The sequence below is a fragment of the Heterocephalus glaber genome, unplaced genomic scaffold (genome assembly GCF_053883595.1).
Source record: "Heterocephalus glaber isolate CG9 unplaced genomic scaffold, H.glaber_assembly_v1.0 deba00001613, whole genome shotgun sequence".
Classification (NCBI taxonomy): Eukaryota; Metazoa; Chordata; class Mammalia; order Rodentia; family Bathyergidae; genus Heterocephalus; species Heterocephalus glaber.
The window spans coordinates 26,639,395-26,656,230 of record NW_028258384.1 but is presented as its reverse complement, the minus strand read 5'-3'; the positions used below and the strand labels follow the sequence as shown (position 1 = coordinate 26,656,230).

The 16,836-nt window shown below is 37.9% G+C and overlaps 1 protein-coding gene across 2 annotated transcripts; it reads left to right on the top strand.

Annotated features, from left to right (window-relative positions):
- The first annotated feature begins 1,154 nt into the window (after positions 1-1,154).
- On the top strand, positions 1,155-7,556 carry Tspan6 (tetraspanin 6). 2 transcript variants are annotated; one of them, XM_004872590.4, is made up of 8 exons: positions 1,156-1,372; positions 2,193-2,381; positions 2,685-2,759; positions 3,868-3,966; positions 4,349-4,483; positions 4,706-4,789; positions 5,250-5,356; positions 6,071-7,556. In XM_004872590.4, exons 1-7 carry the CDS (start codon positions 1,286-1,288, stop codon positions 5,316-5,318), a joined length of 738 nt encoding a protein of 245 aa, XP_004872647.1. In that variant the 5' UTR covers positions 1,156-1,285; the 3' UTR covers positions 5,319-5,356; positions 6,071-7,556. The 2 variants fall into 2 exon arrangements, with proteins under 2 accessions (XP_021106137.1, XP_004872647.1); XM_021250478.2 differs by lacking the exon at positions 3,868-3,966 and having other exon boundaries at positions 1,155-1,372.
- Positions 7,557-16,836: the final 9,280 nt, after the last annotated feature.

Below are 16,836 nucleotides of genomic sequence, written 5' to 3'. Positions count from 1 at the left end.
AGGTCTGTTTTTGTTGAGGAAAATGTGCAAAGTGCTGAGTTTTAAATAATTTTTAAATTTTTTAAATTCCACTCTACCTCTGTGGTTGACTTAGCACTGCTTCTGGACATATGAGAAAAGAAACTTTTGGTTATTCATTCCCATCCTGCAGAGTTTAACACTTTAGGAGTAAAACATAATCTCAAATTCTAGGAAGATCTAAACAATTGGGAGAGTTTCTTTGGGGAGAGGCAGACATCTTAAAACCAAATTACAGCTGCAGTTTGTATAATAGATAAAACAGCTTGGATTAAAAAGCAAAAAGTCGCTATTTTGGGCTTTGCTATTAGCTGGGTAACCTTAGTTCTTAGCCTATCTGCGATCAGTTGGTTCTTAATGGGAAAAATCACAGGGCTAAAATATACAGTGCCTTTCACTTTCAACATCGAATAAAGGGGTTACAATTACCTAGCATTCTCTATAGCACTCTTCCTTTTTAAAAATTTGTAGTTAATGGCTGAACTTTACAATTACTTAGATAAAAGAGGACTGGGATAATGGAGTTTTGCAAACTTCTGATGGAAATTCTAAAAACGATTATTATCTTTAATAGCTAGCGTTGGAATTCTTTCAACAAGTGATTATTTCCCTTTAGTCATACATTGTTATCCCCCCTTCCCATCCCACAAAACAAACTGAAAAGCACAAAATAAGTGAGAAAAAAAATCAGTCCAATTCTAATATTTAGGTAAATTCACTTTCCAATTTTTGTTTAAATGCATACAGTTGTACGTATTGCTTTGTAATATGTTTTGTTTCTCTTTGGACATATATTTCTTATGAGGATTTTCCCATGTAATAACATATTCTTAGGTTGCTTCTAAACAACTTCTTTCATTCTTTTCCTTCTTTCTAGGATACAGGGGCCGAGGAGGCCGAATCTTAGAGCGATGCTGGGTGTTCTGGTGATAGAAATAATATGATTAAGTTTTAGGGTGAGAGAGAGTGGTGGGGGCGGGAAAGATGCTTTGGGAGAGAATAAAAGAAGCAAGCTCCCCAGAAGACCTGAAATTTCCGACTAGAAGATTTGTATGTAGTTTTTAGTAAACTTCAGCAGGGGGCGCTCGGAAATTGTCGCCAGTTTCAGAACAACCTCCCAGACTTTACTCTCTAGAAAACTGTACAGTGTTTCCGGCTCTTCTCAGTTACAGTGGCTCGTTAAGTTTTCGGAGAAGCTCGGGGACTCTGGGTCTCGCTTTCCCGGTTCCAACGCCGCCAGTGCGGCGGTGCAGGGTCTGGGCTGGTTATGGCGTCCCCTTCTCGGAGACTGCAGACTAAACCAGTCATTACTTGTCTCAAGAGCCTTCTCTTGATCTACACCTTCATCTTTTGGGTGAGAGAGCGAGGCGCTGAAGGAGGGCGGGGGTCCCGGGCTTAGGTGAAGGTGTGACCTGAGCGGAGGGAACTTGGGTCCACAGTAGGGTGGGGTCTGGCGGCCCCCGCCGCGGGCGAGGAATGTCTGGGGCGTGAGCTTGGAACTCACACCGTGGTGCGGAATGAAGGTAGCCCACAGCCCGAGCCGGGCCCCAGGCGGGCCAGGCGTTCGCTGCGGCAAGGGAGGACTTGAATTAAACCCACAAAGCAGGAGGCAAGGCTTGTCTGGCTCCTTTGAGTGCTCGCTTACATAATAGTACTGTATCTTTCTTTTCCCTGCTTCATAAGAGGGGAGTGTTTCACAGGTAAGTATGGTATGGCTGCACTCCTGCCAATCTGTCCTTGGGTTTACTTTTGTAGACCATCCCTTTGTATCCTGTGTTCATCCCTTAACTGGGGGAGAGGGATGTTTCTGGAACTAAAACACATTTTTTGTCCCACCAGCATTTTCTTGCAAAGTCAGGGGAGTAAAACAACTAAGGAAGTTTTGATCCCTACAGCTAATATTGTATACCCCGGGCTTGTGTTTAACCCCATCCCCCCCAGATAAATTTAAAGTATTTTGGTAAGATGTCTTGTTCACAGCTTATCTTTGTGTACAGATCTCCTTCCCACCCTCTTCCACTCTCCCCTTTTATTGCACCCACAGGTCTGTGGCCACCGGACTGCTAAATTTTAATTCTCACACCCATTGTGTCTTAAATGCTTCCTGGTTTATGCTTTGAAGATACTAGTGTATAGAGGGCCTAACTATTTCTATTCTCTGATTTTTCACATAGATCACTGGCATAATCCTTCTTGCTGTGGGCATTTGGGGCAAGGTGAGCCTGGGAAATTATTTTTCCCTTTTAAATGAGAAGGCCACCAACGTCCCCTTTGTGCTCATTGCCACCGGCACTGTCATTATTCTTTTGGGCACCTTTGGTTGTTTTGCTACCTGCCAAGCTTCTGCATGGATGCTAAAACTGGTGAGTCCTTGTTTTCCTTAGAATTGATTCTTGGTTTTAGAAAAGCCTTATAAGTTGTAGGCTTTGTTTCTTGGATCTGGCCATAGCCTTTTATAATTTTTCCTGTTCCTTATGAAAACTTACCAAGTAACAGTTAAGCTGCCAATTTCCACTTTCAAAATAGACATTTTGATATTATTTTCCCTGCCGTTTTCATTAAAAGCACACTGAGCTGATTGAGCAGAACGTTTTCCCCCACTTTGACTCCCTTTGCAGCTGTTATATCTTATTTATGCTGACTTGCACTTTCTTTTTATCCCACAGTATGCAATGTTTCTGATTCTCATTTTTTTGGTTGAACTGGTTGCTGCCATTGTAGGATTTATTTTCAGACATGAGGTAAGCCTGAAATAGAGAAAAATAGAGAATCCTTTTGTTTGATACCGGGGATCGAACTCAGGACCTTGTGCTTGCAAGGCAGGCAGCGGCACCACTGAACTAAATCTCTGGCAAGAATCTTAATATGTTAAAATTTACCTTCTAAAAGATAAAAATGGATTAATTTAAGTTGCAGAGTTAGAGAATTTTTAATTGTTTAAAATCACAGCTGACTTTAGAGCTTACTTTTCAGCCTATAGCTGACAGTAATAGCTTTCTAATAAGAATTCTGACCCACTTTTAATATAAATGAAAATTTGGAAATCACCAGCAAAGAATTAAATTAAAGGTATTCAAAATTACATGGGTACCAGTTATTTTTCTTTATATAAATACTTATTCAAGAGGAAATAATGCAATTTATAACTTTGTACTGATAAGAAAATAAAATACAAAACTGATAAGAAAATTGAAACCTCCTCCACGAAAGCCACACATTGTTTTTTTTTTTTTTTTTGAGACAGGATCTCACCATGTAGTTCAGACTGGCTTTGAATTCATTATGTAGCCCAGGATGGCCCTGAACTCATGGCGATCCTCCTGTCTCAACCTCCCAAGTGCTGGGATTATAGGCATGCATCACCATGCCAGGCAGGCTATACATTTTTAAAAGGCTAGATATACTTAATGCAAACAATCAAAAGCTTAATATTGAATTAGAAATAAGCTTGACCTGGTGTTAGGAAATCAGTGTAGTGACAGTTCATCAATGAGAGCATTTTACATACTGTTAGTGCAGTCTCCCAAAGTAAGGTTTAGTAGCTTAATTCCATAGGCGTCAAATTTGTATTCAGTTTAAAGTGAGGAAAGATTGTGTGTGTGTGTGGGGAATAGAACAAGCAATATAGCGCTGCCATTGGGATAAGTACTTTCGCCCACAGCACTTTGAACTTTATAGTAGTTTTCATCTTATAAAGTTTTGCTTACTGGTTCCCTCAGCTAGACTGGAACTCTTAGTGGACAGAATTGAACCAATTACTGCATATCAAATATATTATCATTAGTCAGATGTAAGAATTTATTACTTGACCTAGAACTAGAATATTTACTGGGTTTTTTTTTGCTGTAGATTAAGAACAGCTTTAAGAATAATTATGAGAAGGCTTTGAAACAGTATAACTCTACAGGAGATTATAGAAGCGAAGCAGTAGACAAGATCCAAAATATGGTAAGAGTTTGTAGGTGGTGGCTTCTCTAAAAGGGGACACATTCCCTATCACCTTATTGAAAAGGACAAAGCCAGACCACTACGTGTTGTCCACCTGCATGGGAAAAAAGTGGGATAATGCTAAGTGACATGCCTGCATTTCATTCTCCTCACATATGTCCCTGTTCTCTTCCTCTCCACTTACATCATAGACAAATACTATTAGTGCCAACTATAGCAGGAAAGTAAGGCCAGTCCAAAACTCACAGCTGATGTTAGAATCAGTTGAGGAGAGAGATAAGTGTAGTAAATGTTTTGAGTGCAAACTTCAGATGATGTTACTTTGAATGTTTGACTACAAAGTTGTAATATGTACTATAAATGCCTTTGTTGGATTTTTCAGTTGCATTGTTGCGGTGTCACTGATTATAGAAATTGGGAAGATACTAATTATTACTCAGAAGCAGGATTTCCCAAGAGTTGTTGTAAACTTGAAGATTGTTCACCACAGAGAGATGCAGATAAAATCAACCATGAAGTAAGGAGCCTTTAAAAACTTACTTGAAAATATTTGAGGATTTAATACAGAATCAACTATACTTAATTTTTACTAACATTAGTACACATAATCTGAAGTAGATAGGACAGATAGGGCTTGATTTTATACAGCTAGCAAAAGTAGTATGATCAAAGAATTTATTCTCATAAAGAAAAGCAGAGATCGCTTGTGTTGTACTTAATGTTCTCCTCCCCCCATTAGGGTTGTTTTTTAAAGGTGATGGCCATTATTGAGTCAGAAATGGGAGTTGTTGCAGGAATTTCCTTTGGAGTTGCTTGCTTCCAGGTAAGTCCATGTAGTTCCATAGGCAATGTTTCATTTTCCTTATAGATTTTCACTTTTAAGCTTGAAGGTTTTGCTTCAGGGGCCTGGATCAAGTGAGGGCAATAAGAAAAGTCACATTTTCACAAAGCTGTCAGTTACTAGTCACAGTGTAAGGAATACTTTTATTTTTCTTATAGTGGAGTGACTTGTATGCATAGTATTACTGATTTTGGTTTGTGATTGGGTTGTAACTCGGGTTTTTTTTTAAGAGGGGGAGGGTATCTTAGATCTTTCCTTTTCCAATAGTGATCTCCACCACAACATAGTTCTCCAACTTTATATTTCTGTTGCTATGGCCAATCATGATTTGAAAGTACAAAAAACAAGACTTAGAGTTATCTCATACCAATACATGTCTTTTTAAAACTCTGGGAGCAAGCTCATGTGTGTGTGTTTAATTTTATTCATATTTTCTTTCCAGCTAATTGGAATCTTTCTAGCCTACTGCCTCTCTCATGCCATAACAAATAACCAGTATGAGATAGTGTAACCAGCATATACACAGGCTTATTCCTCTCCAACTTTAAGGTGCGTTTATTTTGGTCCTTAAGTCTGTTAACGATATTTACTCCAGCTGTGCATGTGATACATGGACTGAGTTTGTCAAGGTCTTTCTTGTCCAGCAACATATTCAAACATTGTTTTTGTTATGTAAACCCTGCCACAGGCAAGTTAGGTTCTTGTATATACAAGGCCTGGCCAGAAAAGAATAATTTAGCTTGTCTGTGCCACTTTCTCTGTTTATGCAACAAAAGGGTCCCTCTAGGTTTACATGTTTACATACACATATCAACCTAAACATCAGAAATGGTCCCCTTTCTCACTTAATTTTGACCTAGATTGAAGAGAAACCAATCATTGTAAGTGACCATATTCATGGGGTTCCCTGGCAAGTATACTCTGCTCTTGACCAATATTGGCATTTTCCTTCTCTCTTTACCTAGTTTTCATCCACCAGTCTTTATCAGTACTTGAGAATGTTGCTTTCTTTGCAAAAAGATTTGTTAGTAGCCGTGAACTCATCTAGCCTAACCAGGAACTAGATTTAGGGGAAATGGTGAACTATTATGAGAGTTGTTGACTAGGGCACACTTCACGTTTTAATTGAGCCACAGACTGGGAACACATAGGAAAGTATTCATAAGTAGGAATATATTAGAATGTAAGCAAATAAATACAGATATTGGGGTTTGGGTAATGAATAAATTAATTTTTTTCTTTTCTTTTTTTTCCGTGTACCAGGAATCAAACTCAGGACCTTGAGCTTGCCAGGCAGGTGCAGCAGCACTGAGCTACATCCCCGGCCCTTAAATTAACTTTTTTTCTTCAATTTTAGGATACCTAGATTTCCCTTTTTGAAATCTAAGATCACTTGGATGGAAGACTGGTGATATTAATTACCAGTAAGCTAAAAAACTATAGCAATAGACATTTAATCAATATATTTGTTTAGTACATTCTAAGTCCACCTCTGTCCCATTCATTTTATGTCATTGAAACCTTGTATCCTTCTGAAACACTGGAAGAGCTAATAATCTGTAAATGAAGTAATACTATTTCTCTTGAATTTCATTTTTCTCACTGTGGAGCTTTTGAAAGGCACTGTAAATTTGCTATTTTGATATAGTGTTGGTAGAAACTTAACTCCTCTGCTGAATTTGCTATTGATTTGATGTGATAGAAAATTGATCTCTTTGAACTGGCCCCTTCCCAACCAAGATTATTTGGTTTAATTGTGTAATTTGTACCAAGAAAATAAAATGTTCTATTAGTCTCTGTTCTCCTGACAGGCAGAATCACACTGTGTAATTTAATTCCAACTAGTCATTGGTGGTACCTTGTGCTTGCGAGGCAGGCGGGGGAACCACTGAACTAAATCACCAGCCCTCAACAACTAGTCATTGGATAGAACCTATCATTGGAGTTCCTGGGGGTGGTAACAGTCTAAGGCAGTGGTGGTGAACCTATGGCACACATTTTGTAGCCAGCCGGTGGTTATCATTGAAAGTTCTGAAAAGTTCACCATCACCGGTCTAGGACCTTGGGTCTAAAGCACTGAGAGTAAAAAGCACTATCCGTATTCTGTGATAAATAGGTTTTAGCACAATTTACATTTCCTTGCCTCAATATTAAAGCATCTATACTGATACTATATTTATACTTTCCTGATGGTTTGGAAGGTTCTAATTTTTGCCTTAATGGTGCCAGAATTATTATATTTTCCTTAGGAATTTAGTGGAACTTCATTAACTTTAGCTAGAATTTCCTTAACAGGTTGATATCACTTGTTAATATTATGGTCAACTTTAATAGTCTTCATTTTGATTTGTGACTTTGATTAGTAAATATAAATCTGTTACACAATAAATATTGTTTTCCTGTAAAAGAATTGTGTTTTCTTCTAAAAAATCTACTGAGATGACCATTTTACACTGGCAAAGTGAAGCTCCATATTTCTGCTTGGAAGTACATTTTTAGGTATGAAATGTGACAGGCTTTGACTCTGTTGTTAAAAATTTAACGTCCCTGTGTTAAAAATTATTTCCTGTGGTAGGATTGCATTCCATGTTATGAAATGGTATGTGCTTAGCATTCTCTTAGAGATTAAATTTTTTGTTATATATTTTGCATTAAAATGTATAGAAAAAAATTGTATAGGGAAGGATGTAACCTATATCTTCAATATAATAAGGAAATTAATAATTATTAAAATTTGTGTTGAAACGGGGCCATTGTTTACTTGGTTTTGAGTCTCATTATACATCCATTAGTGGAACCTATTTCATCTTTGATTGCCACATGGTTGCTTAATTGATGGTAAAGGGGAATCAATTACTGTTATAGATAAAATGGACAAAAACTGATTTAAATAATAATGAATTTTGGGTACATGTTTTAAAATGCTTGGAGTTGTTGCATAAGAGGGCTATTTTCCATTAGATTTGATGGGATAGCTTTTGACATAAGGAGTGATTAAAAACAAAATTCAAAAATAGTGTAATAAATCAGAGTTCTGGCTATTAATATTAGTGAAGGTAAAGAAGCACATTTTAAAAAATCATCAGAGCAATTTTCAAACAGGTATAGCCACTAGGATGGTATTGAGAAAACTTCTAAAGTTTTCATTAGTTTTTCCTCATTATTAGAAGGAAAAAGTATAGAAAATTAAAATATATGAAGTAGAAAGAGTAAAACAACATCACACTTCAGGTTGGCTAGTTTGTTTTAAAGGTGGGCTTATGTAAGATGGCCAGTTACAGAAGTCCCTTATAGCTGTGTGCACCAGATTGTAAACCTGAATTCTGAACGTAGTGGGTAAGCAGGCTTTACCTGATGTTAACTAATGCATTGTAAAGTTAGCATGTCTTTAATAATTTGTTAGTTAGAATAACTGATTAGAGTGAGGGGATCTAGTGATGTAAATCAAGCATAACCAGGATTGGCTGGATGGACATTTTTGCCTATGCATGGCAACATCCCTAATGGCAGAGGGGGTGAATTTGCTTAATGCTGCAGGCCTAGACTTTGGTCTTCACAATAAAATTCTTTTGAAGTTTTATTTTATAAGAATGGTGAATTTTTTACCATCTTCCACAATATATGTTTAAAATAATTATCTTTGATGTGCCAGTTATATCCTGTGGGTTGCCTTATTTCTAGGCATCAGATTTCTCACTGCAGAGTGGCTCTGAACTCCACTTTGAAAAGCGGAGACCTGTAGGTGTATATTCTGAAAACTGTGGTAAGCTTGGTAGCTTTCCATGGCCTATTTCACGTGGGTTTTAGGTTTAGGTAGTAGGCATCAAACTTTTGTGTAAATACCTAATACAATGTATAAAGACCATTTCTGTTTTTCCTCAGAGCTCACACAAGGTTGAGATTTGCTGTTTTTAACTCCTCCAAACCAGTACCTAGCCAGTGATGTGACCAAACAAATTTGTTAAATTATGAGATCAAGGCAATATAAACGTATTTTGTGTGTGTGTAAAACTGAGAAAAACTTTGGTTCCTTTAGACTATTCTGGATGGGGTTTTGTGTTTGTAGAAAAAAACCTAACAGGATATAAATACCATTTCTGCTTTTCCTCATTGCATACAGAAGATACTTTGAGATTTAATTTTTAAGTTTGCTGCCCCCTAAGTTGGCAAACTAAATGCTCCTGTTATAGTTGAATGGGCTAAAAATAGTCCAGGTTCTTGTGCACGACAAGGAGAGAATTGCGAAGCATACACCTCATAATAAGTAACTAGATTTATTGAAGAGCATGGGATGGTAGCAGCAGGAACAGACAGGAAAAAAGGAGGAGGAAGAGGAACCCCAATAACTCAGGCTTCCAGTATTTAAAGGGTCAGACATCTTTGACTCCAGATGTTTCCCATTCCATCCCTCACTTGTGTCGATGACATGCCACCTTTGACATCATGACCTCCTAAGCTTAAACATGGGTAAACATTAGGGTGATGTTATGTTTCCAGTTGAATGAAGGGAAGGGAGTGTCTTCTTCAACCTCTTGGTTTCTAATGGTACTACTCCTAATTAAAAAAGAAAAAGAAAAGGGTAGTACATCAGAAAAAATATAAATTGAAACAACTATGGGGAAATGAGACTCATTCTTAAGCACTTAATTTAAAACTTTATCCAGATTGCTTATGAGAAAGGAGCCATTGTTATTTAATTATGGCTTTTCTATTTGGAACCCTACCACACGGAGTTCAGTAGAGTTAAGCACTTGTAATGGCACAGTAAATACTAATGGAATAAATGAATGAATGAGTGTGATTATAAAGGCTTTTTAATGTTCTGTGTGAAATAAGATGTCAATCCAAATATCTTATTGTTATGTGCCCAGTCAGAAGCCACTTAACCTTAAAACCACTGCTAATTTCCTCCTGGTAAAATCACTTTTTGCTGGTTTTCTTTCTTGAATTTGTTGCTGTATTTGATAATACTGATTTTCTTTTGTACCAGGGATCAAACTCAGGATCTTGCACTTGCAAAGCAGGCAGTGGCACCACTGAGCTAAATGCCTGGCCCCTTTTTTTGTTGTTTTGACCTTCAAAATTTTCCTTCCCTTTTATTCTTTTGTTTACTTAACTATTCAAACTTCTTCCTCTTTTTCCAGCGTGGCAGCTCCCCAAGGATTGCATTTAGCTTTCTGCTTTTAGATTACAATGACCTTACTTTGAGGAATTAAATGATCAACAAAACTTACCTCTTGCTCTGAGGCTATGTTCTTTAGCTGTGTGTTGGTATAGCAGCTTACTTGCGTTCCCTTGCCCCCCCCCCACAACTAAAATCTTAGCATTCTGAACATTTAAACATCTAAAACATCTCTCCTATAACACCTCGTGCGTGGACAGTAGTAGGCACTCCTTGTTACAACAGATTGAGCTGGTTCTTTCATCAGGGTGACATGGTTTATGGGAGTTGGGGAAGATGGGGCAGCTGCTCTAAGAGTTATCATTGGCTCAGCCACATTAATTTATTTACATGAGTTCTTTGGGTAAGATTGTCACTCTTGTTCAGGTAGTGCTGTCATTGTCACATCCTCAATGTTTTTGTTAAAATTGAAGTGGTGAGTTGGAAAAGCATTTTTGTATTGCAACAGAAGTTTCTTACTACCTCTTCCCAGAAAACTAGTAGCAACACTCTCAAAGCTAACTGATAGGGCACAGATATGTACAATTCACAAAATAGATTTATACAGTGTAGATGAAAGAGCTACTCATGATCATCACTGAAAAGGTGGAGTAGCTACAATGTGTACATGGGACAACACATTGAGGATACACCACAGATTTTGAGAGCTGTGAGATGATATGCATTCATTTTTACTTTGTTCAGAAAGGCCATGTAACTTCCTAAGCAGGAAAATTGCATATAAGAGAAGGTAGCCTATTTGCACTTTTTTTTTCCAACTCACTTTCTTTTCCAGAGAGTAAGTAAGAGAACTAATATTTATTGAGCACATAGCAGTTGCTCCAGTTGGCTACCTTATATAGGGAGTTAGTGCTATTTCTCTTTTTCCAGAAAAACTAACAAAAAAACTGAGGATTACATTAAATAATTTCCCCAAAATCATACATCTGATATGTGGCAGATCTGGGATCATGAATTCAAATCTACCTCTGAATCCCATACATCTTTCCTTCCTTCCTCCCTCCTTTTTCTTTTGTGGTATTTCACCTTGAGCTACATCCCCAGCCCTTTTCAAATTTTTCTGTTTTGAGACAGGGTTTTGCTAAGTGGCCAGGGCTAGGTTCAAACTTGTGATTCTCCTGCCTCAGCTTCCCAGAGTGCTACGATTATAGGCCTGAGCCACCACACCTGGCCTATGCTTCTTTCATTGGATTTTGCTACATCCTGCTTTCTTTTTCAGTGTTGAGAATTGAGCCCAGGGCCTCTCCTATGCTAGGAAAGAACTCTACTTGTAAGCCACACTCCAGCCCTGATGTTGCTATATCTTAATAGCAAAGAGGGATTGTCTGATATAGACTGTAGCCACAGAATAGAAGTTAAAAAAATAAGATTTTTCTTTAAATATGTTTGGCTTAGTCTTTATTAAATATGAAATATTTCAAAAGAAAGTCTCATGATTTTGTAGGGTGTTCATATACAATAAGCACACTTTAAAAACAAAGAATACCCATTGTTATTCCTGGATTCCACAATATTATTGAACAAAGAAAATGATTAATATAAAGAGTTAATTACAGTTTAAGCATTAACTCCTCCAATTTTCTTTTATGCATCTTGTCACACGGACTAATGCTTCCTAAAGTTTATGAGCTAATATTTCCTGTTAGTAAAGATTTTTAGTAAATTAACTCTCCCTCAAATCAAAATAAATGACCCTCTGCTGCACTGACACACATTTTCCAGAGGCAGAATCACTCTCATCCTGCAGGCACAAATTCAAACTCATGTTTTCATTAAATGGATTTGTTTGCACGTGTGCACATGCATACAGGACAGCAGCAATTTCCCAGGCAACCATGCCCCTTGGTGTGATTCAGGGGATCCCAGGGAGCTTGATACCACAGCGCAATACAGCTTTGAATCCAGCCTGTATTTGCTACTTTCTCATTACTGGGACAAAATACCCAGCACTGAACTAGTTAGAGGAGGGGAGGTTTATTCTGACTCACAGTTTGTAGAGGTTTCAGTGTATAGTTAGTGGGCTGCCCTCCAAGGCAAGACTGAATGGCACAGGGGCATGGCAGCAGCAGGAAGCAGAAAGCAATAAAGAGAGAGAGGGAGACCCTCCCACACCATAGGCCCAGTGACCTACCTTCTCCCAACCAGTTTTCCCCTCCCAACATCACATTTAGCTACAAACTCACCAGTGAACTAATCCACTGATGAGTATCACACACTCATGATCCAGTTACTTCCCCAAACCCCCATCTATGAGCAGATGAGGCTTTGGAGGGACATCCAGATATAAACCATAACATTTCACCCCTGCCCCCCAAAGATTCACTTTCATCCCTTTATGCAAAATGCTTTTAGTCCATTTCTAAGAGTTGCCAAATGCTAACAGTTTCAGAACTGCTGAAAAGTTCAAGTCCAAAGTCTCAGATTTAAGGCAAACTGGTAGCTGTGAGCTCCTGTAAAAATTAAAAGAAAGTTAAACACCACCAACCTACAAAGGTACAGGGTAAACATCCCATTCCTAAGCTGAGAAATAGGGGGATAGAAAGGAATGGAACAAGAGCAAAATCGAAATCCAGCAGGGCAGACATCAAATTCAGTAGTTCCATGTCCAGCATCCTGAGCAAATTGTCATGAAATGGGAACTTCGAGGGGCTTGGGAAACCCCTCCCCTAGTATATTGCCAGTGGTTGTAGCCCTCACTACCTCTCCCTTGGGCTAGCTTTGCTCACTTTTTGTGGCTTTTCTGAGACATTCCACCTTCCTGGCTTCTCCAACATTCTGGAGTCTCTATTGCACTTTTGGGTTCACATTCACAATTTCACACATTACCTTCTCAGGGGCAACTGCCTGGCCTCTGAGACCTTCTTCTGAAATCAGAGTGAAAGCCTCCTAGACACCACAAACCTTCCACTCTGCATGCAGGTAAAACCAACACCATATGGATGACACCAAAGTCAGCTACCAGCTTGAGCAGTAGCTGAGTCCTTTTGCAGCTTGCTGGTGGTTGCAGAGACCTCTGAATTCTTGAATGGGTAAGAATGGTGAACTGAATTCTGGGGAATTAATTCCCATTCTCTAGGTTTCCACCATTCTGGAGCACAGTGCTCCAGAATGTGCTCTGGAACTTTCTTCTCTTTTTTCCACACTTGAGTGTTCAAAGGTTGGGGGCTTTAAATTCCTCCCATGTCTTCAAGTATCTTGGTTATTTTTCTCATTGCTGAGACAAAATACCCAACACTCAAAGTTAAAGGAGGAAAGGTTTATTTTGGATCACAATTTGTAGAGGTTTCTGTCCATGGTCATCTGAATCCAAGACAGAGGGGCATCACAGAGGAGAAACAGTTCATGGAAAAGCAGAACAGGCAGAAAGCAGCCAGCAAGGAAGTAGCAAATGGCAAGCAGCAGCAGTAGCAGCAGCAAGTAAGGACAAAGTAGCAAGCAACAGCAGCAGCTGTCTTTGTGTCCCTTATATTTCATCCAGGCTACCTGCTCTTATACTCACACCCAGGGTGGGACCCTTAATCCCAACAACATATCTTTAATCCTAGCATCACACACTTAATCCAAGCATCACACACCCTAGATCCAGCCCCCTCCAAAAAGTCCCATTTATGACTGTATGAGGCTTTGGGGAACATCTAGATACAAGCCATACCATCAAGCCATGCTACGTATCAAACAGATCCAAAGTACTTCACTTACTTTTAATGCTAGCCTTTTCAACAAATAAGCTGTCCTCTGCTTCAACTTTTTGGGCCCAAACTTTCCTTCCTGGTCAAACTCAATTTTTAAAAAGTCATTCAGCTGGGTCATTTGCTCTTGATTCTCAGTGTAGAGCTGGCTAAAAGCCCTGAGCAGTACCCAAGTCACAGCCTGAATGTTTGTGTTGAAATTTCTTCCACTAGATTTAGTCCATAATCCTTAATCTCAGTCTCTGACAAAGTCTCAGAACAGGAGTAAAATATAGGCAAATTTTCCACCAATTCATAACACATATGGCCTAGAGTCCAGCTGCCAATACAGTCCTTGTTCTCAACTAAAACCTTCTGAGCCTGGTCTTTACTGACCGTATTTCTACCAGCATTCTGGACTTCTGACCTCTGACCAAAATCTCCCATCAAACTGGGCTTATAGCATTCTAGGCCTGCTTCTCGCGCTAGCATCTATAAACCTTCCCAAAGTTCTTCATCAAACCAGTTCCAAAGGCTTCTGAACCACATGGTCAGGTAGTCACAGCAATGACTCCACGTTTCTGCTACCAAAATCAGTCTTAATTCTTTTTCATTGCTGGGAAAAAAATACCTGACACACACAAGTTTAAGGAAAGGTTTACTTTGGCCCATAGTTTGTAGAGGTTTCAGTCCATAGTCAGCTGGCTCCAAGGCAAGGTGGCATGGTAGCAGTGGGAAGCAGAGAGCAATCAAGTGGGGGTAGATTAGACGGAGGGTATATCTTTCCAGGCCACACTCCCAGTAACCCAGCTCCTCTCAACCATACTTCACCTTACAAATTAACATTTAGCTATAAACTTAGCAATGAACTAATCTACTGATGAGTATCACACATCTATGATTCAATCACCTTCCAAAAGCCCCACTTATGAGTACATGAGGCTTCAGGGGGACATCTAGATATAAACCATAACACAGCCCAATCATATTTTCTCCTAAGCAAAGCAAACAGCAGATAGCCTTTTTTCATGAGGTCTCCTTCAGCCCCTCACTCAGCCCTTCTTAGCTTCACCCCAATCTTGGGGCTTTGATATTGGCACGATGAAATGTAGCAGAAATACATCATGGCAATTATTTGAGAACTTTAACTAAAAATACACCTCAAAGAATTTGGAAAACATAAAAATGTTCAGGGGAAATTAAAAATGTATAGTTAAACAAATTAAAGATAACCACTGTGTTGATCTAAAAATAGATGTTTCCTATCCACAAAATGAATACATGAATCATAATAAAATGTATAAAAATTTAGAGTTCAATATCAAATAATATGTGAAAAGTTCCCTCGCCTGCTCACCCTCTTTCCTATGTCCCACAGGGGGTCATCAGTTAAAGTTCCTTCCACACATTACTACATACAAGAGTATCTGTACATTTGTTTTCCTTCTACAAATGGAAGCCACAGAGGAAAGCAGACTATAGAGTCAAACTGAGTTCAGATCCCATCTCTTACTGGCTGTGTGCTTTGTGGCAAATTACCTAACCTCTCTGTCCTTCAATTTCCTCATTTTTGAAAGAGGGATAAATAATATTATCTAGTTCTTAGGGCTGTTATGAGAATTAAGTGATTGCTATATGTCAAGTATTTAAAACTGTCTGGTACATACTAGATGTTATATAAGTATCAGTTCTAATTTTTACAAGGACTTTATTTAAATATATTTTATATATCAAAATCCATTTACTTCAAGTATACAATTCAATGATTTTAATAACATTACTGAGCAATACAATAATCACCATAAATCAACTTTAGAATAATTTCACCTCCTATAAGATCACTTGTGCCCATTTAGAGTTATTTTCTGATCCCCCCCCCCCAATTTAGGCAATCATTAATCTTTCTTTTTTGTAGACATTTCATATAAATGGAATCATACAATATTTGGTCTCTTGTGTCTGGCTCCTTTCACTTCATAAAATGCTTTCGAGGTTCATTTATGTTGTAATATATGTTAGCAGTCTGTTCCTTTTTATCGCTAAGTAGTATCCTATTGTGTGGATGTACCACATTCTGTCTGTCAGTTGATGGACATTTAGGTTGTTTCAAACTTTTGGCAATTATGAATAATGTTGCTGTGAATATTTCCATGTGAGTCTTTATATGGACATATTTTATTTATTCATAAGTATTTTATTCCATTTATACCATTTTAAATGAAATTTCATTCTCAATTTGATTAGAAGTGCAATTGATTTTATATGTTGATCTTATATCCGATTGCCTTGTTGTATTTCTAATAGATTTTTTGTTTTGTTTTGTGGATACTTTAAGATTTTCTATATACAAGATTATGTCACGTGAAAATAGACTAGTTGTTCTTCTACCTTTCGAGCCTGGGCAATACAGTGGGATACCATCTCAAAAACAAACAAAAAAGTATCCAAGTATTAATGTTTTATTATATATTTCTCTCTTGAATTATGTCAATTTTAACTCATATATCTAATCCTCTTTTATTAGGAGCATATATATTAAAAATATCTTTTCTTATTGAGTTGGCCCTTTCATCACTATAAAATGTCATTCTTTAGTTCCAATAACAATTCTTTTTGTCTTAAAGCATGAGTGTCCAAACTTTTTGCTTGCTTGAGATACACTGAGTGAAGAAGAATTATGTTGGCCACATATAAAATATATAACATATTTAGTGTATAAATAATAAAACTTCTATTTTAATATTTTAATTTATTAAGTTATTATATGAAAAAATAGAGGTCCAAATTTAATGAATACACTTTCATGTCTCCTTAATAACAATAAACACCTGTCTTCATAAACACACACATGTAGATAGGTTGAAATATGATTGTGAAAAATCACTGTGTTTTAGTTGCCAAGTTGCACAAGCACATGAAATATCTGATATAGGCGGGTTTCAATTTGACTGACTGTGGCAGGAGCAGGAGATAAAGTTAGCACTGAACTGTACCTTCTCGTACACAGCCTTTCATTGTTGCCTACACAGACTGTGCTTGAGTACTGTGCATTGGAGTAATGAAAAATATTGCTGAAAATCACATAACAACGTTAAAAATTTGTGATCCTGTGGGGCCACATGTGGCCATATATAGACTGTCCAGGGCCACATATAGACTGTAGGGCATAGATTGGACAT